This window comes from Narcine bancroftii, chromosome 4, assembly GCF_036971445.1.
Source record: "Narcine bancroftii isolate sNarBan1 chromosome 4, sNarBan1.hap1, whole genome shotgun sequence".
Lineage (NCBI taxonomy): Eukaryota > Metazoa > Chordata > Chondrichthyes > Torpediniformes > Narcinidae > Narcine > Narcine bancroftii.
The window spans coordinates 107,283,629-107,306,812 of NC_091472.1; the positions used below are offsets into that span (position 1 = coordinate 107,283,629).

General features: G+C 42.0%; 1 protein-coding gene and 1 long non-coding RNA gene across 8 annotated transcripts in view; one reads left to right on the forward strand and one right to left on the reverse strand.

The window, feature by feature from the left end:
• ralgapa2 (Ral GTPase activating protein catalytic subunit alpha 2) overlaps positions 1-7,763 on the reverse strand; it is a 521,318-nt gene extending 513,555 nt beyond the window's left edge. For 5 of the 7 annotated variants that reach the window (XR_011355999.1, XM_069932376.1, XM_069932374.1 and 2 more), the window contains exon 1: positions 7,451-7,762. Coding sequence is in view for 5 of the 7 variants with exons in the window: in XM_069932376.1 (XP_069788477.1) it covers positions 7,451-7,556 (106 nt within the window). In the remaining 2 variants the exon portion in view is untranslated. Of the gene's footprint in view, positions 1-7,450 lie in introns of all 7 variants that reach the window. The other 2 variants (XR_011356000.1, XM_069932375.1) reach the window with 2 other exon arrangements.
• A 309-nt stretch (positions 7,764-8,072) lies between these two features.
• On the forward strand, positions 8,073-20,156 carry LOC138759912 (uncharacterized). Its single transcript, XR_011355219.1, has 4 exons — positions 8,073-8,219; positions 8,328-8,478; positions 19,761-19,885; positions 20,080-20,156. It is a non-coding gene; the product is annotated as an uncharacterized lncRNA (long non-coding RNA).
• Positions 20,157-23,184: the final 3,028 nt, after the last annotated feature.

The following is a 23,184-nucleotide window of genomic DNA, read 5'->3' on the forward strand; positions in this document are numbered from 1 at the left end:
CAGGATGTTATACAAGAAGCCTGACAGCCAACGTTGTAAAGTAGTGGACAATACAGCTGCTTCAGACTGATCATGGCCAACCTGATCCTGGCTTCTCTCCTTTCTACATTTACCCCATCCCATAACCTTCAACTCTATTACCACTCAAAAAAATATCTGCTCAGTCTACACAGCTCTCAGGGATTGAGAATTCTTTGCATCCCCATCTTCAATAGTTTATTTGTCACATTACATAGTAGCATCCCCCATTAACTGGCACCTATGGAGATTGGTAATATGTTGGAGAAGTGAATGTGCCAGTTACTTGAGATTGAGTGTTGCATGAATTGGCAAACTGACCACAAAGGGACGCCAATCTTAAACTTTTGTATTTTTTTACCTATTTATTTTCTGCGATTTTTTTGCTGTTTGCTTGAGGCTCCCAGTTGCTTAAATTCTGGATAACGGGGATTTTACTGTCCCTGATACAGTGAGAAGGGGTCTTCCACAAGCAGACTAATGGGTCAACTCTAGTATTTGTACAGCCATATAAAGAAGGATGCTACATGCTGAAATCTTCTCTTTACACCCTGAATGGTGCTAGATTCCTCAATAAGAGGAAACATTCTCATCAAGGCTTATACGAGTCATAGATTTTGTTAAGATTTCCATTTTCAAATGGTCCTCAATGCAATACTCCCAATTTAAATAAGGTATCTAAAACTGTAAGCAATACCCAGGATATAGTCCCACCAACATTCTGTACAGTAGCAACAAGTTTTCCCCATGTTTATACTCCCAACGCTCTTGGCATTTTAATAACATTGTACATATAAACTAATTCTGGAATGCATACAGGAGATCTAGATTGTTCTATATAGTGGGTTTTCTACAATCTTTTGTTTCTTTCAATGTAAATGGACCACATTCCCATGACTTTAATGTGGTCAGCTAGGACCAAGCATCCAGATGAGAATGGAATGGTAGAATAGAAAAAAATCTTTGGCCTGGTGGGGGGAGGGGTTGAGAGTCGGGACTCCAAAGATTTTATTTTGAAAACACTTGATTTCATGTGCCAAAATTAGCATTATAAATCAGATGTTTCTTAAAAATTGATATTATAACTTTCAAACAACTGGCTTAATAGAAATATGAACTTATTTCCACATTCCCAAGTTACTGGAGTACATTTCCTATTTCTGAAATGTACTCTCTCTTGCCCCTCAACCTCCATGCCAAAATGCAACCAAGCAAAACTAAACCCAGTTTCACAATCTTCACAAAATTCTTCAGGCAACCAAGACTGAATAGGTTTCAAACACTTTAATTCATGACCAATCCAAAAGATATTTGGGTTAACAATTAAAAGAAACTAATTTGTATATTTAACGCTCACAGCAAAGCCTCATCAGTCATAATGTGACGGCATTCATGACTCGTATTTTAGGTATTACAGGTAAACTCTACTTTATGAATACTGGTTTTATGAAAATTCACATACGAAGAAATTATAATTTTTTTTTGCTTTTATAAAAACTGCCTCCAAAAGTAGTCATTGGGTCTTCATTTTATGAATTTTCGGTTTAAGAGCGGCTTCTCAGGAATGCTCCACCTTCATAAAGCGGGGTATACCTGTACTCAAAAAAAATAAACAATACGAGAATTTGATTTAAGATCTGAACTACTTGGTCTGGCAAATTGCCTTTCTTGTTAATGATGAATGCATCCCTTCAATGAAAGTAAAATCAAATCGCTGGGCAGGCCAATACATTAAAATGTTTCAGAGAGTACACCAGAACAACTAGGAGCATAAATATTGTTTAACAGCCCTCCTCCTCTCTCATTAATCAACAGATACTGGTGAAATACTAATTTATGCAGAAAATGCAATCAAGTATTGCACTGAAAGAAAACTGGCATGAAGACACAGCATGCAACACATGTAACATGATGAAAATTTCACATGACAACATGAAGCATTTTATGTGTGGAGGTGGGAAGAGTACATAATTACTCCTGTGAATTTAAAACCATAGTTCTTTTTACCAGTTAACAGAAAATAATGGCAGCTCCAATGACATGTTCCTTTGCATTTCCAATCAAAATAAAAATATCATAATATTTTGTGTTCATAGGTCATGATAGTATTTCCTTGTACCAACAATGCAAGTTTCAAAAGCACATGCCATTGAGTTAAAATTTTACAGTCAATCACTAAATCAAGGTCATTATTAGGCAGAAGCTGCTATTCTATATTTTTAGTGAACTCAAGCAACTACAGGTACTTTGCTGATATCTCCTTTAATCAGAAATGCTCACATGCCTTGTTAGCACCAGTTTATTCCAGGTAACAATGAATCATCCAAGCAAAATCAAAATGAGCAAACTATACCAAGATACAGGCAAAAACAAGAGAGCAGATATAGTACATTGCAAGATTATATAGAGATTAATTTATCTGAACAATAATTATCCAAGCAATTTGATTATCGAAAAAAAAGATAAACGTACTAATGTTTATGTAAAAATAATATTTTTTGGCTGCAATGTTGCAGGGTGCACAATAACTAGCCTATTAAGTACATTCATCCATTTCAAAAGAATTGAAGTTACTTGGCTTTAACAGAGTCTGTGGTAATACAGACTCAAGGAGGTCAAGATAAATTTTAAGCTGGCTGAAGAAGTACAAAAAGGCACTTTTGCACTCATAGCCTGGACTTTTGTAACTTTGAAGAGGAAGTTGTTCAGGGAACTCCTCCCATTAGGTGTTTAATTCATCACTATCTTTTGCCACCAGATGTGACAAGACTGTGAAGGTCTTACCTGATGTATTTCTTGTGACAGTTTTATTTTGTTAACAGCACACAAGTTCTATCACATAGCTGTTAATATGCATGTACGGCCCTCTTTTAGATGCGTCTGATAATGCAGAAATGCTGGAGGAACTCAGCCGGTCTTTTCAACATCCAAAAAAATGCAAAGATATAATGTTGATAATATATCTTTGTTTTTTTTGGACACTGAAAAGGCTGACTTAGTTCGTCCAGCATTTCTGTATTTTTACTGCAACACAGCGTCTCCAGACTTTCGTGTTTATTGTCTGATAACGCATTAAGCATGCTCTTTTATCATATTGGTTTACTTGGCTGGCTTCAGAATTCAAGAGTGATGAATGCAACAACTCATGAAGTTACAGAATGCAGGAGACGAGCTAAGGGAAGCAACTTCCTGATATACAAATCACTTTGATCTTCAGATTTGCCACTTTCATATCATTAATTTCTTCATTATTTTCTTTTGTTTCCATTAATCGAGGGATTTCTCTTGAAATGGCCATTATTTCTGATCAAAAGTCCATATAATAATCATCATTTGATCAATGTTAACAAAACATTGGGCTGCTTAATGAAATCAGACTCGTTGCACAATAATCTATCATCTGCTTCCTTGTTAGTTCTGGGACATGCTGCAGGAAATTGGACTGAACTCACAAGTTCACTACCTTCCAGGCACATGCTTGTCTGCTTTACCAAGCCTACATCGGAATTAAAATGCCCCATTCAAACAAATATACCTTCCAAGATTATTTTCTATTCTTAGATTATATGTATTCATCTATTACAAAGATGCTGCCACTTCAATGCACAAATCTCAATAGAATCTTAAACTCTTTTTTTAAAATTCTCTCAAAAAAGTATCTGACGTCAGCCCACATGTCATGATTTCATCCTTAATCACAAGCAACTCCTCGACTTTCATTCAGTTTCCACAGATTTCCCACTAGATTTACTAGCTGGGATATGCATGTGCCAATTGCAACCATTTGGCAGAAAAATCAAGGCACAATTAACACATTTGGACTGCAATTTGTACTACAGGTGCAACTACAATTTGTACTACAGGATTCCAAATACTGGCAACCTCCAAAAAGAGGCATTTTTTCAGAAGATGACATTATGCACAAGTAATGTTAATGTCCCATAATAAATTCTGTTTTCAGAGGGAGAAACCCCCCCCCCCAGTTCCCGTCACCCCCAACGGTGCCCTCGAAGGAAAGGTGATTCTTGGCCCCCAGAACACAGTGGGTGAGAAGCAGATAGCAGCTGGCTCAATGCAGGAGAAATGGACGTCTTCCTTTCCATAATCTTCCCACACACAACTGGAACCATTCTGGTGCTGGCCTGTGGTTCCACCTGTGTGGGGAATTATGGGTAAGGAAGACAGTCATTGTTCCTGCATTGAGCCGTCGCCACAATCCGGTGTGGCACACCATAAACTATGGGCTCAGCAGCACTGCAGTCCTGCTGCTGCGGCAGGAGTTAGATTTGGGGGGCAGGATGATAGACGGCACTGGTGTGCCTGACAGCCGGGCCGACAAGCTAATAGAGCGCCTGAAAGCCTTTGCAACTCGGCTCTACTCCCCTGACGACCCACTCCACCTGAAGCTCTGCCCTTGGTGTCCAGCCTTCTGTCTCACTTGCCCTTTGGCTCTGAGTAACCAACGCTGACTGCCTTTTTGCCTGAGCCCCGTGCCTCCAACCTCCACCTGACCAACGTGCTGGTCAACAGCTTCCTGTATGGCACCACCCTCCTCTCTTCCCCCAACCCCCCTACACGCTCAGCCCAGCCTAGTATAAATAGTCTGGGGAAGGGGCCAACAAACAGGTGGCCGGGGTAGGGGGTGGGGTGCAGCAAGACGGTAGAGGCTAGGAATGAGGTGTTTGCTTAAAGGGACCAAAATCAAAATGTTTCTGAAATTCAGAAGATTCTGAACAACGGTAGGTGTTCAGTCCTGACGATCCCAGATAAAAGGTGAGGCACCTATATTTGTTTCAGTTCTGCACAAAATCAAGTGAATTGTGCTGTGGATAAATGTCCAAAAGATGTACTAAGCTTAGATTTCCAAAATGTATTTAAAACAATGACTCATTAAATAGTATTGCCGAAAATAGAGGGTACAGATTGCCATAGATAATAGACTGACTGGCCAAAAAGCATAAATGAGTCTTTTCCCAAATGGAAAGATGTAATGAGTGGAGTATGAAAAGTATGCACACATCAGGATGCATATTAATCAACTACAGATCAACATTTAACTGATCAACAAACTCCAAGACCTGGGAGTTAACACTCCACTGTGTAATTGGATCATGGATTTCCTCATCTCCATACCATAATCAGTGAAGATTGGCAAGAACTTCTCCACAATCTCCATCTGTACCAGAGTACCACAGGGCTGTGTTCTTAGCCCCCTGCTCTACTCACTTTACACAGGGGAAGGTGCCAAGGGGGTGATTAGTGGGAAGGGATGACTGGACAATGGAGACATGGAGGGAGCAATCCCTATGGAAGGCAGAGAGGGTGAAGATGTTAGGTGGTGAGATCATACTGCAGGTGACTGAAATTGTGGAGGGCAATATGTTGGATGCAGAGGCTGGTGAGGTGGTAGAGGAGGAAAGAGGCAATCCTCTTCTTGAGGTGTCTTGGGGCACGTGGTCAGGAAATGGAGATGCGGGTAAGGGCTGAGATGATGTTGATAGAGGGGAATCCATGGTTTTTGAAGGAAGAAAGACATCTCTGATCACCTGGAATGGAAGGCTTCATCTTGGGAACAGATATGACAGAGATGGAGGAATTGAGAGAAAAGAATCCTTACAAGAGACTGGGTGTGAAGAAGTGTAGTCGAGGTAGTTGGTAGATTTGTAGAAAATGTCTATAGAGAGTTTGTCTTCTGAGATGAAGACAGAGAGATCAAGCAGTATCAGTGGGAGAAAAAGAACTGTCCATATTTCAGACCAGAACACTTCATCAGTCTTAATAAAAGTTTCTGACCCAAAAGGTTGACAATTCATTTTATCCTCCTGATGCTATTTAACCCACAGTTCCTTGGACAGAAAGTTTATTGAACCAGATTCCAGCATTTGCAACCTTTCTCTCTGTATCAGGTACATTGTGAAAAATAGCAAACAAAGCATTACTGGAAGAACTCAGCAGGTCAAAGAGCATCCAGGATAGAAATTATCATTTGTTTTGGGCTGGACTCTTTATCAAGACTATAGAAAGATGGAAAGATCACTGACCATTTCTAACCGTGGATGCTGTCTGACCTGCCCTATTCTATCCCCTAGCCCCATTCTTTGTTTTCTCAAGATTCCAGCATCTGCATCTTTTGTGCTTATGAAACAAACCTGAACATGAAATCAAAGAGAATGTTATCATTTATTGTGAAGCAAAATTAATATAAAAGTGAGGTTATACTTCATGGGAGATTCATGAGAATTATGGACAGTTATGATCTCCATTTACAGAAAGAGTATTTTAAGGAATATATTTTAAGGAAATACATTGGTAACAGTTCAGAGAACATTTGGTAAACTGACACCTAGGAGAGACATGTTCAGAAGAGTTGTAGAGGGCTGTACGCAAAGGACTCAGACGTGTTGAGAAGGTGGTTGTGGAGAAGGGCTTTCTTCATGCACAAGATTTTAGTATTTAAAATTCCATTAAAGAGATTATGGTCTTCCTCAAAAGAGGAAGGTAAACTGAGCCTTTCAGTACGTTTAATGCAAATGTTTAACAAGGGATAAAAATCACCATGGGTAGACAGAAACACAAAGCTAAGACAGCAATCAGATCAGTAGTAATTTCACTAAATGGTGAAGCAGGGTTGAGTGAATGAGTAGCCTACTCCTGCTATTTTGTTTGACAACATCCAGCAGGAAAAAAAAGTGGATTTTCTGAAAGTGGCCTGCATAAATTTAAACTGACTGCCAATTCAAATAAATGCAGAAGCAGATTTGATCAGGGAGTTGAGACTAAAAACGAACAAAAAAAAAGGTGTATTTCAAGTCACAAGGTTGATCATCTATGGCAATTCCTTTCAACGGGCATTACTCTCTTGCTTGTTAAAATGCCATAAACAAACTGCAAGTACACCAAAACCCGTTCATATTCTTATTGCAGCAACGGGTTTCACCACAGTTGTTCAATCCTACAATCAACTCAAATGTTTATAAATATCCTAAGTTACGTCCGAGTTTCAGTAACCGTGCAACTGAGGCCCGATCAATGCCGGGGAACATTTTCAAACATGGCCAAGCACACCAATCCATTTGCACTAGAATAAAAGAACTGCACCAGGATGGGCTTCTTGCGAAACGGTACTCATTGGAAGGTGCAAGAAACAGTTCTTTGGGAAAGTATACAAAGCGTGTGGTCGGGCAGCAGCATTGCTTGCTGATCATCTTTGTGACAGGAAGTCCGAGGCGAGCTGGCACGCGCATGCGCGCTCCCACCGGCTTCGCCCGGTGGTTCCGATGCCCCTTGCCCAACCTGAGCGGAGGAGCAGTCAGGGCTGAAGGGCGGGCTGCATCTCCCTTGACTGAATATAGACAGGGCAAGCTTATGAACCACACGGAACCCTTCCCGCAACAGGGACGTCCACGGCCACAGCAGGTGTCCCCTCACTCACCGAGCAGAGTCCTCAGGTGCTTGAGGCGCGTCAACACGTCCTTCTTTGGGTCCAGAACTTTCTGTGTAGATTTCTTGACGTCTCCATGAGTCTTTCTGGAAAACATTCCGTCCGCCGAGCGGCAGAAACGACCGCTGGATTCGTGATCTGCTCCTACACCCTCCTTTCACTGCGGGATTATATGTTGGAGGCCGTTCTCAAGCGACCAAATGCATCCTCCCCTTTCCCCCCATTTCACCCCCTTCCTCTTTTATTAACGATGCCGACCGCGCTCTGCTGTCCGTCCTCTTGGGTGTAAATACGGAACTCGCCGCCATCGGGCCCGCCCCGTTGCCCCTCCTCCTGGCACCTGCGCGCTGACGTCAGACGCCCTTGCGCGTCTGTGGTGAGCCGACTCCACTCGCCGCCATCGGGCCCGCCCCGTTACCCCGCCTCCTGGCACCTGCGCGCTGACGTCAGACGCCCTTGCGCGTCTGTGGTGAGCCGACTTCACTCGCCGCCATCGGGTCCGCCCCGTTACCCCTCCTCCTGGCACCTGCGCGCTGACGTCAGACGCCCTTGCGCGTCTGTGGTGAGCCGGCTCCACTGGCCGCTATCGGGCCCGCCCTGTTGCCCCTCCTCCTGGCACCTGCGTGCTGACGTCAGACGCCCTTGCGCGTATGTGGCGAGCCGGTGTTGCAGCTTTTGGTGTATTCCAACTTGCAGCAGGTCTGGTCAAACTTTTAGAGGGTGGAGTACCGACCATGCGCATTGGAAATACTGAGGAGGGGTATCTGAAGCTTATTTTTTCATTATTATTAAATTGCTGATTGTATTAGAACTGTATGTTTCCCATCTGTTTATTAACACAGCATTTTGTCATTCTCAATGAACACAGTCTGATCTTTGCGAGCGTATGGGACGTTACCTTATTCAAGGTCTGCTCTGGCACTCTGCGACACCTTTATTCCTGTACATCTGTGACTGTAGTTGAAGTAACAACACAAAACGCTGGTGACGCTCAGCAGGTCCATTTTTACGTAGCCAAGGTAAAAATATTTAACTGACGTCTCACTATAATAGAATGTCGGCAGGCGTCTGAACAGAAGCTGGGAGGGAGGCAGATGATGAGTGGAGAAGGGAAGGAGGGACAGCAGCAGACGGGGGAGAAGGGATGGCTGGGATGATAAAGGGAAAAGGAGGGGAGAATGGCAAAGAAGGAGAGGAAAGAAAGTAAGCAAGTTCAGCTGAAAGCATAGAAGTCAATGTTAAGGCCACCTAGCTGAAAGTGCCTTAAGTGGTATGACCACTGGCCAACTGCAGGGGGTGATCTCTATTACCTACAGGAAGATCACCTAAGGGGCTGACTCCACCTGGCTGGCTGTCAATCAGCTGAGCTGAATATAAACCTGAGCTGGCCCCTCCTGAGCCAAGGCTTGAGCTGGTGTTCAGACTTTTACTGTTCAACAGTGTTTTCTGAGTTTAGTGGTTGCTTGCTGCTACTTCAGTGCACCACAAATTTATTCCAGTAAAACGTTAGAGACCATTGTGACAGAGTATATAGAAATGTTTTGGGGACATAAATTGGGAAAGGATTGTTTGAGTAGATCACATGCAAACACTTTAAAATAGATTTTATTTGAAATGCTGGAGACATAGTGGCTTCTCACCTTTTGCAAGATCTTTGAAAAGTGCTTAAAAGATGTAATTAATGGATTATTGTTTATCAAGGCAACAGATGAAAGAGTAGGCTGGAGCTGCTATTGTCTGCAGCTGAGTTTTGCTGTTGTAAGAGGGTCATGTGGTTTTTCAAGCAGAGAGAGTCAAACAGGCTTTCTCTCAGTCTGTCTGTGTGTGTGTGTGTGTGAGAGAGAGAGAGCAGAAACTCTGACAGTGCCACCCAGTGTTGCTGGAACTGAAACAGGACAAGCTGGCAAGCTTTTGAAAGACAGCCTGGTTGAAGCCCTTGTGGCTCATGCAAGAGGAGAGGACTGGCTGCCTAATGCTTCACTTGGAATAAGGGAAACAATAAGGAACTCTGTGGTGACTTGAAAGAAAGAGGTTATCATCTGGAGAACCCTGACGGGCAAGTTTCGTCAGCCAGACACTGAAGTGACTGATAGAAGTACATAAGTTGTGGATGTCCTGGAACAACGCATCTCTCTCCGAAAACCAATAAAAAGCTTCCTGAGTGGTAACCATTTACCTTTTGAGCACCAAAGCCTGGTGAACTTTATAAATGTTAAATTCTGTGCACAGTATAAGAATTGCCTGCAACCAGTGAAATTGGAGGAATGATAAGTGAGATTGGACTGTGAACCAAAGAACTTTTCTGAACTTGCGCGCGCGCACACACACACACACACACACACACACACACACACACACACATGCTTAGAATTAGAAGAAGTTTAAGTTAGATTAAGTAAGTTAATAGTGATAAGTTAAAGTGTAATTCTGTTTTCATGTTTAAAGATAATTAAAAGCAATTTTTGTTTAAGTAACCATTTGTCTTTGTGAATATCTATTGCTGCTGGGTTTTGGGGTCCTCTGGGCTCGTAACACCATTCAGAAGTTTCAGACGATCGGGAGCCCCAACACCCAGATGCCCAAGCACGCTTCGAGATCTGCATGCAATTATGACGATCTTCCTAACACAGGCTGAAGTGATCAACGCCAACCAGAAACAGCTGTAGGTGCTCCACTCCAAGCTGGGCCCACATGTTTTCCAAGCCATCAAGGACTGCGAGCCTGTGATGGAGAGCATGTACAAGCCCTGGACAAACGTGCTCTATGCCTGGTACCAGCTCAGCATCAGGGTCCAGCAACCAGGTGAGATGATAGATGCCTATCTGGGGGCCCTGCATAGCCTAGCCCACCCATGCCGAACTGAGACTGGGGTGACCGAAGGGGAAGTGGAGCAACTGATCTGGGATGTCTGTATGTGAGGGCTGCACTCGAGGAGTGCCCGACAGAAGATGCTGGAGGAAAATATTGCCTCATTGGAGGTAGTCCATTCCCTGGAGACTGCAGCTCATCATGAAGAGGTCTTTGATGCCTGACTCCCTAAGCGTCCAGCCTGGCAGATGCAAACGATCGATGTCACCAAAGGGCCCTACTTGGATGAGTTGATCGCAGCCGCTGGTGCAGCTTGCCCCTGTAAGTATTCCAGGTCCCAGTGTGGGTCATCAGGCAATCCCGCAAAGGCTGCCCAGTGAGGAACTCACATCTCTTCCGATGCGGGAAGAAAGGGGGTATCAAACAGAGGATGGTTATCGATCATAGCCACACCATAAACCGGTACACCCAACTGAATGCCTACCCCCTACCCCAAATAGCTGACGTGATCAATGAGACAGCCTGCTATAAGGTCTTCTTGACAATAAGGTTGGTCTACCACCAGCTCCCTATCCATGCCCGGTATAAACCATATACTGCTTTTGAGGCAGACAGGCACCTCTACCAGTTCTACTGGGTCCCGTTTGGGTCACTAACGGGGTCTCTGTCTTTCAGCAGAAGATGGACCGTATGGTAAACTGGCACAGCCTAAGTGAATTTCTTGTACTTGGATAATGTCACTATCTTCGGCCACAATCAGCAGGACCACATTGACAACCTGGAGAGATTTCTCCGGATGGCAGAGGAGCTGTACCTCACTTACAACAAAGAGAAGTGCATGTTCAGCACCACCTGTCTCGCCATCCTAAGGTACATCATGGAACATGGTGTCATTGGTTCCGACCCAGAGCGCATGCATCCACTAATGGAACTGCCCCTCCTCCACATGCTCAAGGACCTCCGCGGGTGCCTTGGACTATTCTCCTATTCCTCCCAGTGGGTCTCCTGTTTTTCGGACAAGGTCGGCCCACTGGCCCAATACATCACCTTTCTCCTCCCCCCGCGAGGCACAAGCAGCTTTCACTCACATCAGGCAGGACATTGCCGAGGCCACGATGCATGCCATAGATGAGGACACCCGATTCCAGGTGGAGTGCAATGCCTCTGGTGTTGCCCTCGCGGCCACCCTCAATGAAGGGGGCCAACCCATGGCCTTCTTCTCCAGGACCCTCCACATTTCCAAGCTCGGGTACTCGACCATTGAAAAGGAGGCCCACGTGATCATGGAAGCATCCTCCTCTGGTGCCACTACCTGGCAGGCAGGAGGTTCACCCTCCTTACTGACCAATGCGCAATGGCTTTCAAGTTCAGCACCAGCCATAAGGGCAAGATCAAGCATGATAAGATCTTGTGCTGGAGAGAGGAGCTGGCAATGTTCAGCTACGACATCCAGTACAGACCAGGGAAGTTTAATGACTTCCCTGAAACCCTATCCTAGGCCTGCGCCATTGTGCAGTCTGACCAACTGCAGGCTCTACATGACACCCTTTGTCACCCAGGCTTCACGCACCTGTACCATTTCATCAAGTCCTGGAACCTCCCCTTCACCGTCCAAGAAGTTCAGATCATGACCGAGTCATGCAGGGTCTGTGTGAAATGCAAACCACACTTCCACCCGCCACAGCCCCACGTTATCAAGGCCTCTCACCCCTTCAAATGGCTTAGCATGGACTTTGAAGGCCCCCTGCCTTCCACGACAAGAATGTCTACTTAATTGTGGTCGTAGACGAATACTCCCATTTTCCCTTCACCATCCCTTCCCCGACACCTCTACAGCCACCGTTATCAGAGCACTGACGCAGATCTTCACAATGTTCAGATACCCGGCATTATTCCACAGTGATCGAGGGTCCAGCTTCATGAGTGAGGAGCTACGCCAGTACCTAGTAGCGCGAGGCATTGCGACTAGTTACACGACTAGCTACAACCTGAGGGGCAATAGGCAGGTGGAGCACGAAACAGGGTGATCTGGAAGGCAGTTCTGATGCTGAGATCCAAAGGCTGGTCTGCTGACTAACAAGAGGCCCTCCCTGAGGCACTCCATGCCATTAGGTCGCTCTTGTGCACAGCTACTAATCAGACCCCTCATGAGCGCCTTTTCTCGTTCACTAGGAAATTGGCGACTGGGGTCTCCCTCCCAACTTGGCTCACATCTCTGGGACCGGTGCTCCTCCGCAAACACGTGTGGGCCCACAAGTCTGACCCACTGTTCAAACAGGTGCTCCTCCACGTCAACCAGAAGTACATCTATGTAAGGTACCCCAATGGTCGTGAGGACACCATCTCAACCAGGATCTGGGCCAGCAGGAACCTCACCACCCCCCCCCGCCCCCCAGCATCATGTCTACCTGGTCCAACCTTGGTACCCTTGGTTCACCTAGGATTTGGGGGCTGACCTCCTTCGCCCCTCCAGAGGGCCCCACTCCTAGTAGACCAGACTGACCCAGCCACCTGCCCACAGACAGACATACAGATAGACACCACTCTCCTCACACCGACACCCGCAACGGCTACACCTAACCCAGCCAACCCTCCAGAAACCACACCCTCTCTAATCTTTGACCAGGAGCCAACTCTGCGACGGTCCCCGAGAGTCCGATGGCTGCCGAACTGCCTGAATCTGTAAATACCACCAGCACCGTTTTACACTCCACTCCCCCCCCCACCCCCGACTTCATTTTAAGAAGGGAGTGAATGTGGTGATATGACCACCAGCCTACTGCAGAGGGCAATCTCTGTACCTGCAGGAAGACCACCTAAGGGGCTGACTCTACCTGGCTGGCTGTCAATCAGCTGACCTGATTATAAACCTGAGCCAGTCACACAGGGAACCACCTTGGCATGAACTGCTGTTCAGACTTTTACTGGAATAAAGCCAGACAGAAAATAAGGAATGTATTGATGCTGCTTCCTCTACTTATACAGATGTTGAAAGTTCCATTACTTTTCAAATAACTTCTATTCCACAGCCACCTTAAATTGGTCAATTTTGACCCTTCCCTGTACTTACTCAAGGGATAGATTCATGACCAACACTCACTATGGATTCCCACGTGACCTAATCTTTCAATCATCTTATCAATTCATTCTTTCAGTTCTCCTATGACATCCATTGTAAAACACCTTCAACAGCAGTACTTCTGTTTTTCAACTGTAGTTTCCCCTACACCATAGTCGGATAGGATATCTTGCCTTTACCACTCTCATTCAGTTAGTTGACACTGCCATAACTGTGTTCTTCATTCACACATGATCCAAATCATATAATCAACCTATGTTGTTTCCTCTATACCTGACCTTTATTCCAACATAAAATTGGTTTTATTTGGTTCTGACAACTTGAAACATTAACTCTGTTCCTTTCTCCATAAATACTGATTGACCTGCTGAATATTTTTAGCATTTTGTTAGCTTTAGTTTTTCAGGAAACCTTTCTATTTCCTTTTTTCCAGTGTCCCAACAACGTTCATTTACTATCGGCTTTGAAAAATCATCTTCCTTTGTAAATTCTGATGCTCTTTCCTTATTTAATACCTCAACCATGGTCTCTGCATTGAACAGTAGATCTTATTGTTAGAGCCTTACCTTGTGTGATAGATTATGTTGTGTTTGTATTTAATATAGATATGTTTTTGGGAGATAAATTGGGGCAGGTTTTTTTAGTGTAAGTCACATACAGACACTTCAAAACAAATCTCATTTAAAATACTGGAGCTCTGCTCAAGCAAGAAAGGGGGGCCTTTGCAAAAACTTTTGGGAGTGCCCAAGAGACCACTAATGGGTTGCTGTTTTGAAAAGGAACAGATAAAAGAGATTGGAGGAGTAGTTCAGAGTCGAATGCTGTCTGGGAGTGCAGCTTGCTGTTCTAAGAGGGTCATGTCGTTTTTTCAAGCAGAGAGATTTAAACAGGTTTTTCAGTCTGTGGGGGTGTGTGTGTGAGAGAGAGAGAGAGATCCGTTCTAGAAGTTTGTGGAGAAATCCCATTTGGAAGACGGGTTGTGAGTTAGCTTGGTCAAAGCCCTTGTGGTTCATGCAAGAAGAGAGGACTGGCTGCCTAATGTTTCATTTGAAATGAGGGAAACAAAAAGGAACTCTGTGGTGTCCTGAAAGAAAGAGGTTGTCATCTGGAAAAGTCTGATGGGGCAAGTTTCTTCGGCAAGACACTGAAATGGCTAATTAAAAGGAATCAGTTGTGGGTGTCCAGTGAACAACAAGTCTCTCTGAAAACCGACAAGAACCTTCCTGAGCGGTTACCATTTACTTTTCAAACACGAAAGCCTCGTGAACTTCATAAATGTTAAATTCTGTGCCCAGTTTAAGAATTGGCTACAACCCGTGAACTTGGAGGAATGAGAAGTGAGATTGGACTGTGAATCAAAGAACTTTTCTAAACTTACATACACATTACATACACTTGTGTTTAGAATTAGAAGGGGGTTAAGTTAGGTTAGTTAAGTTAATAGTGATAAGTTAAAGTGTGATTCTGTTTTCATGTTTAAAGATAATTAAAAGCATCCTTTTTTTAAGTAACCATTTGTCTTGGTGAATATCTATTGCTGCTGGGTTTTGGGGTCCTCTGGGCTCGTAACACTTGATTTTGATTTCCATTTCAATTAGCTGCTTGTTTCCTCTTTGTCTAAGTATAACTATTTCTTTTCATCTTTTTCTTTTTTAAAAACATCCCTTTTCATAGTGCAATTACCATAACAAGATTCAGTACTCAATCTAATCCTGCAAACATTTCCCTGTAAGTAAGCCTGCTCTTGATTATGCAAACCTATTTTTAAATATTCTGGATATAGAAAGATTGCAGTTATCCAAAGCAGAGTCAATAAAAAGCATACCAGAAAATGAGCTGATGGCTCATCACTAAACTTGAATGATTATAATAATTCTTCAGAGACATTTAAAGACTATTAAATTCTGAATAAAATAACTAAGCATTCACCTAACCTTGTTTCCTAATCTACAGACCCAATTAAAATCAATTGTAAGTCAAATCCCATAGCAGATTTAACCTGGCACAGGACATGAGAAACAATTTCTTAGCATGTCATTGAGGACCTCAACAAGATTAATTCCAAGTTATGACTTGTGGAGTTCCCTAGTGAGTAAATTGATACCTCAGGCTTCAGTTTATCACTTAGTCTGGGACTGTTGCAGTTGATGACTTATGCATACAAATAATGAATCTACTGCTACCCATGCTGCTAAATATCAGATTTTCCATTTGATGCAGTCAGCAAGAATGTAAACGATTGGCTCCTTGTTCCCTCGCTATTAATGGGATTAAAAACCTCAATAAACCAAGAAGTCATCATGCATTTTCATCATAATTGGGAAATTCTTGCAGGCTAATTGACATTCAGAGTTCAATCTATTAAATCTTTATCTTGCTTGATATTATCAAATGCACCTCTTATATCAAAAGCAGTTTTTATAAAGATACATTTCTTGAAACAACAAAGAACGTTTTTAGCTTTATTTAACAATACCACCGAGTTACATGCAGAGTTTTACTTGTTTATTACCCAAGATTGAAAAGTGGGACAAGTAACAGTTAACTTAGTTTCTAACATCTGATTGCAAAGTATTTGTTTCTCATGGTCACTCATTTCCCGGTAAGTTAATTTGAAACATTTTCCTTCTTTACAATAGTTTGCAGCCATTCAAGGCTTAACACAGATATCAGTAAAATTCCTTAATTCTATGACATAAAATGCTCTCATGAACTTTATTCTTTATTTCCTTCATTGTTTGGATTTTCCCAATAAACTGTTCATTAAGTGAATTACTGCATTAATTTTACATAAGTAAAGCAGTAATCAGGGTAAACTTAACAAATTGTGTATTTATAAATTCAACAGATGTTTGCAAAATGCACACTAACAGAAGGGTAGAATTGGCGGTTGAAGAGAGGATAGATTGGAAACAGTGAGGTCAAGTATGGACTTAGCTCTTTCATTCCAATTTTTATCCATTAAGCACCTGCAATGTGGGAATGCTAAGCCCAATCATACTCTAAATGAAACTGACCTTAAACATGGTGGTGTTGGACAATACATAGGATCAAGCAGCCTATTAATTTATTGATGTAACTGTTTAGATCCAGTTAGTGGAAAGGATTTTGCTTGCCCCTTCAAGTGTGCAAATAATTCTAATTGCAACCAATTACCATTCTTAAAAATCTTCTTGTATATTTTATTCTTGAATATAGCATCGTTTGTCCATCAATCACAACAGAAACCAGCCCTTAAGACCGACTCATCCTTGCTGACTGAGTTGGCCACCAGGGCTAGTCCTATTTATCTGCCCTTGGACAAAACCTTTCTTAACCATGTACCTGTATACATTTATTTTAAATGTTATAAGTGTGTCTATCTCTATTGCTTCTTGAAGTGGAGAGGGTAAGCACCTTCAAGTTCCTGCGAGTCCATATTTCAGAAGATCACTCCTGCAGCCATTACACTGAGGCAACCATGAAGAAGACACACCAACACTTCTGTGTTCTAAAATCTCTGATGAGATTTGTCCTACCATCAAATGCTCTATTAAACTTTTTACAGGTGCACTGGCGATAGTTAATGTAGTAATTGAATAACAGCTTAGTGTGGGAATTCAACTGCATAGTGTTACGGAGTCCAGAAAACCCCAAAAATCACAGGGTTACTTAAACAAAATGTAGTTTTTAATAATATTTGAACAAGAAAACAGAATTGAACTTTAACTTATTACTTAACCTACCTAACCTACTTAATCCCCCCTCTAATATTAAGCACAGGTGTGCGTAATGTATATTTAAGATTAGAAAAGTTATTTGGATCACAGTCCAATCTCACTGGTTATAGACAATTCTTGTTCTGTGCACAGAAGTTAGCATTAACAAAGTTCACCAGTCTTTGGTGCTTAACAGGCAAATGGTTACCACTCATGAGGGTTCTTGTTGGTTTTCAGAGAGAGATTCCTTTTCCTGGACATCCGCAACTGATTCCTTCTCAATTAGTCTTGCTGACGAAACTTGCCCCCTTCAGGGTTCCCCAGATGATCCCCTTACTTTCAGGTCACCTTTCAAACCACCAGTCTTCTCCTTTGATCAGGCAGCCTTCCAAAGTTTGCCTCTGGAACTGATTTCTGTGACTCCTTCTCTCTCTGTTTTGCACCCTCCCTCTCCGAGAGCAAAACTGTTCTGAAAGGTCACATGCTCTCCCAGGCAAGCTCCTGAATGTTGCTACTTTGTTTTTTCTCTGCAAAAAAGCATTCTGCAAAAGTCCTGCAAATGTTCTGTTTTGAAAATGTTTGTGTGCAACCTGCTCTAGCAATTCCTCCCAAGCCACCTCTAAATACTCTGTCACAGCAGGAACACAGAAGACTCCAGAAAGTAGCAAACATAATCCACTGAATGCAAGTATGTGAGGCTCTGCCTCAAGAAGGCAGGAAATGTCAGAAAGGACCCCCATCACCCTTGTTACAAACTTTTCTCACTGCTACCTGAAGCCAGAAGACCTGCAACTCCAGGTTCAAGGACCCCTACTTTCCATCAGCTATCAGGCTCTTGTTACATTAATCATGGACTGCTCTGACACCCCAAAAGGATTATTTGCACAATTGCTAATTCACTTTTTCTTTGCAGTGGACAACTGTGATTTTTATTATCTATCAATTTTTTTGCCTCTTTTTAATTGAACTACTATTATAAAAGTATCTCTTCAGCTGCAGCAAGTAATAATTTAGGTTCATATGTAGATTGTACAATGTATATGACAATAAACTCATCATTTTCCTTTTGCATTTAATTCCATATATCCATTACCCTCTATGTGGAAAAAAGTGCCCCTCAGGTCCCTTTTAAATATTTCCCCTCTCATCTTAAATCTATGCCCCGTAGTTTTAGATTCCCTACTCTTGGGGAAAAAAAAGGTACATTTTATCTTGTATTTACCCCTTATGATTTTTAAAAAATCTCTACAAGATGGTCCTTCAGCCTCCTCGCTACAGGGAATAGGGGGTGGTTGTAATGGAAGATTCTAACCTGTTTTTTTTAAACTTGCAGCTCTGGGTTCTGCAAGGCTGAGAACCTGCTTGTGTTTTAGAATCAGCAGACATAAACTAAATTCCACCAAGGGGCCAGAGATGTAGTTATCTGACGAAAGGACATCTGTGTACCAAGAACATTTAATCTTCCTGCTTGTTTTGGTCACAGACTGTCAGAGGCCAAACCTTGATGCAAAATAAACCATTGTATTCAAAGTGATAAGCTGAAAATTATGTTATTCGTTAGAAGCCTAGCATGCTAGCTTGCTTGCTTATCTTTCTTGCTGTGCTGGGAATAGGTGCTTGGGTAAGCAGTTTTTGGGTAATATAAGCCATGGTTCCGCTGCTGAAGTTTGAGACTCTCCGAGAGGTGGCAACATCTCTCAGCAAGAAGAAGAACTTCTGGAGTGCAGCCAACGTCCCAGTCAGGGGAGGTGGAGAAGTTGCTACCGGCGCCCTGACAACCAACTACAAGTGTGCAGTCGTTGCCTCGCTTCGGCAGTTGGGACCAGTCCAAGCGTTGATAAGTATAGTTGGGAAGGGCTTGCATATTGTAGTGTGAAATCAGCTTTTGAATTTGTAATAAACATTTGTATAAACTGAACTGCTCTTGGTGTGTGTGTGTCTATTTTCTTTTGGTAGCTCAAACACTGTGACCAATCTAAAACGAACAAAATGAGAGGTATAAGTTTACCCAAGACAGTGGTATGGTTAGCAGAGCGGTTAGTGCAATGCTGTTACAGTGCCTGGGACCAGGGTTAAAATCCCATGTGGTCAATAAGGAGTTTGTACATCCACCCATGCCTGTGTGGGTCTGGAGGCTCCAGTTTCTCCCACCATTTGAAACGTACTGAGGGTTGTAGGTTAATTGGGTGGCACAGGCTCACAGGTCAAAATTACCTGTTACTGTTTGGCATGTCTAAATTTAATTTTTTTTTAAATTAATTTAAATTTAGAATAATGTCCCAATCCATCCAGCCTCTCCTTGTAACTCAAGCCCTCCAATAAAAATGATCAGTTATGTAGTTGTATCTTAGTAAGAATGATAAGACTCTAATAATGAAATTATAATGATAATTGTGAGGCAACTGTGTCAAGAGAGGTCAAAGACAGTATAAAAGTGAAAGAAAGAGTGTACAATATAGCAGAAAATAGTAAGACTCTGGAGGATTGGGACACTTAAAAGCCAATTGAAGGCAACTAAGAAAGCAATAAGGAGAGAAAAGATGAAATACAAAGGTCAAATACAAAAGAGGATGAAAAGATTTTTTTGGTATCATGAGCAAATGAGAGGCAAGGATGAACAGACCACTAGAAAATAATGCTGGGGAGATAGTAATGGAGGACAAAGAAATGGTGAACAAACTCAATTAGTATTTTGTGTCTGTTTTTCACTGTGAAGGACACGAGCAGTATGTCGGAAGATGGAGTTGCTATTTCATAGGAGAAGTTGCTGGGAAAGTTTAAAAAGTCTGAAGGTGAATAATTCACCAGGACCAAGTGGACTCCATCCCAGGGTTCTTAGAGGTAATGTGGAATCATTAGTAGTGATCACTAGATATTTTTAAAAATATTTTATTTATAAATTTTTAAACCACAATAATAGTTGCAGTACATTCTATTCTAAATTATTTCAAAAGAAATTATACATATGGTAAATAACATCCCATCTCCTCCCCCCAACCCAACCTCACATCTCTCATTTCCTCCCCCCCCCAAAGGAAAAGAAAGAAAGAAAGAAAAACTGGAGAATGCCAAGAAAATAAAAAACATTTATACAATAAAGTCTATTGGAGGTAACCAAGAAGTGAGGTCTTCAAAGAATCAATCATTACATGTAAACCAATATTTTGTAAATATGGGCAATCATTAGATTCTTGAATGGTTCCAGAGGACTGGAAAATTGCAAATGTCACTCCACTTTTCAAGCAGGGAGGCAGGCAAAAGACAATAAATTATAGGCCAGTTAACATGATTTCAGTTGTTGGTATGATGTTCGAATCTATTATTAAAGATGAGGTTTTTTTGCATACTTGGAGGCACACGGTAAAATAGGAGAAAGTCAGCATGGTTGCCTTGAGGGGAAATCTTGCCTGACAAATCTGTTGGATTTTTTTCAGGGATAAACAGGAAGGACAATTAAATGAGAGCAAGTGGATGTTGTTTACTTGGATTTCCACAAGGCTTTTGACAAGTTGCTGCATATGAGGCTGCTAAGAAAGTTAAGAACCCATGATATTTGCAGTAAAGATATTGGCATGGATGGAAGATTGGCTGACTGGCAGGAGGCAAAGAGTGGGGATAAAAGGGACTTTTTTTCTGGTTGGATGTTGGTGACCAGTAGGTTCCATGGGGATTTATGCTGGTACCAGATGATTTTCAATGATTTTAGTGACGTGATTGATAGTTTTTCAGATGATACAAATATAGGAGGAGGGCAGGTAGTGTTGAGAAGTACTGATTCTGCAGAAGGACTAAGGCAGGTTTGGAGATTAGGCAAAGAAATAGCAGATGGAATACAGCGAAGAGAAGTGTATGATCATGCACTTTGGTGGAAGGAATAAAGGTGGAGACAATTTTCTAAATGGGCCACAAGTTCAAAAATTGGAGGTGTAGAGGGACTTGGGAGTCCTTAAGAAAGTTTCTCTGAAGGTTACCTTACACGTAGAGTGGTGGTAAGGAAAGCAAAGTCAATGCAAGCATTCATTTTGAGGGTAAGAATATGCAGAGATGTAATGTTGAGGCTTAATAAGGCCTCACTTAGAACATTGTGAGCAGTTTTGGGCTCCTTATCTAAGGAAGGATGTGTTGACATTAGAGATGGTCTGGAGGATGGTCAAGAGAATGAACTTGGGAATGAAAGGGTTATCATATGAGGAACATTTAATGGCTCTGGGACTGTACTCAATGGAATTTAGAGGAATGGGGGGGGGGAATCTCATTGAAACCTATCGAATGCAGTAAGGACTGGATAGAGTCGACATGGAGAGGATACTTCCTGTAGTGGGAGAGTCGAGGACTGGAGAGCGCAACCACAGAATTCAAAAATGTACGTTGTGAGCAGAGATGAGAAGGAATTTCTTTACCCAGAGAGTGGTGAATATATGGAACTCATTCCCACAGACACCAGTAGAGGCAAAGTCATTGGGTATATTTAAGACAGAAGTCTATAAGTTCTTATTAGGAAGGGAATCATGGGTTACGGGGAAAAGGCAAGGGATGCATTTGAAAAGAATAGTGAATCAACCATGATGAAATGGTGGGGTGGGCTAATTTTACTCCTATGTTGTTTTGCTTCATAATCATAGGTGAATGTAGTGTAATTATGTATTTAAGATCTTTTGAAATAAAATGTCAAGAAACTCTAATGAAGGGAACCAATATGACAAAAAGAAAGTTATGAGACGAGTCATGTACTAGTGATAAAATAAACCAAAATTTAACCTTTGGATGCATGTAAGAGTAAATTGACCTAGTGGTTCATTAGGAGTTCCATAGTTATGAAGGCCTGGGCCGATTAGATAGAAGAAGAGGTTTTGGTGAATCAGTTAATGAATGATGCACAATTCTTGTCAATCATAATTTCACAGGTATTATTTCTGATTATTACTGAAGGAACCTATGAGGGTGCAAGATTTTGTTGAAAAATATTATTCTGGACTTTTCCTAAATTCAACTGTAATGGATTATAAATATTTGGGATTTTGATACATACACACATTTTAAAACAGATCTTATTTGAAAGACTGAAAAATTCATATTCAATAACATTGCAGAAAGAATGGAGAATGCGAAGCACATTTCATCAGTAGGTGCTAATTGAACTGACGTCATAAAATGAAAGACCATTGTTTTGGAGGAGACAAACTGGCTACAAGTACCTTTCTGAAAAGTACTCACAGAAAGGTCACTCCTGGTTTTGTTTATCTAAGACAACATCTTGACCAAGAAGAAAAACTCCTTTTGTTTGCTGAAGAAGGTGAGGGTTTTGCAAGTGAGAGAGTCACATGGGCTCTCTGGCAGTTGGAAGTTGGAGAAAGAGAGAGACAAGTTACAAGCTCTCCCAGCTAGTGTGTGTATGTGTGACACTAAAGGAGCTGAACAGTTCAAGCCAGGAAGAGCTGGTTGGAAACAAAGTTCCAAAGCAGTGGATGGCTGGAAGTTCTATCTGTCTGATGTTTCTCTTGGAATAAGCGGAACAGAAAGGAACTCTGTAGTGGCTTGAAAGAAAGAGGTTACCATCTGGAAAACCCTGATGGGGCAAATTTCATCAATGAGATATTGTAGTGATTAATGGTGGTACCTCAGTTGTGGAAATCCTGGAACAACAAATCTCTCTGCAAACCCTATAAAAACCTTCTTGAGCGGTAAACATTTACCTTTCGAGCACCAAAGCCTGGAGAACTTTATACATGTTAAATTCTCTGCACAGTATAAGAGTTGCCTGCAACCAGAGAACTTGGAAGAAGGAGAAATGAGATTGAACTGTGAATCAAATAACTTTTCTTAAATTTACACACACATTAGAATTAGAAGGGAGTTAGTTAAGTATAGAGATAAGTTAAAGTTTGATTCTGTTTTCATGTTTAAAGTTGATTAAAAATAACTTTTGTTTTAAAAAACCACTTGTCTTGTTGAATGTTTATTGTTGCTGGGTTTTGAGGTCCTTTGGGCTCGTAACATAACTCCAAGTGCAAGTGCTGAAGGAAGCATAATATCTTTAAGTTGATGAATTATGTTCATGGTTGAGGTATTTAGGATTATCAAAGGGCTTGACAGGGTGAAATCAGAGCACATGTTCCCAATGATAGGAGAGACTAGGACTA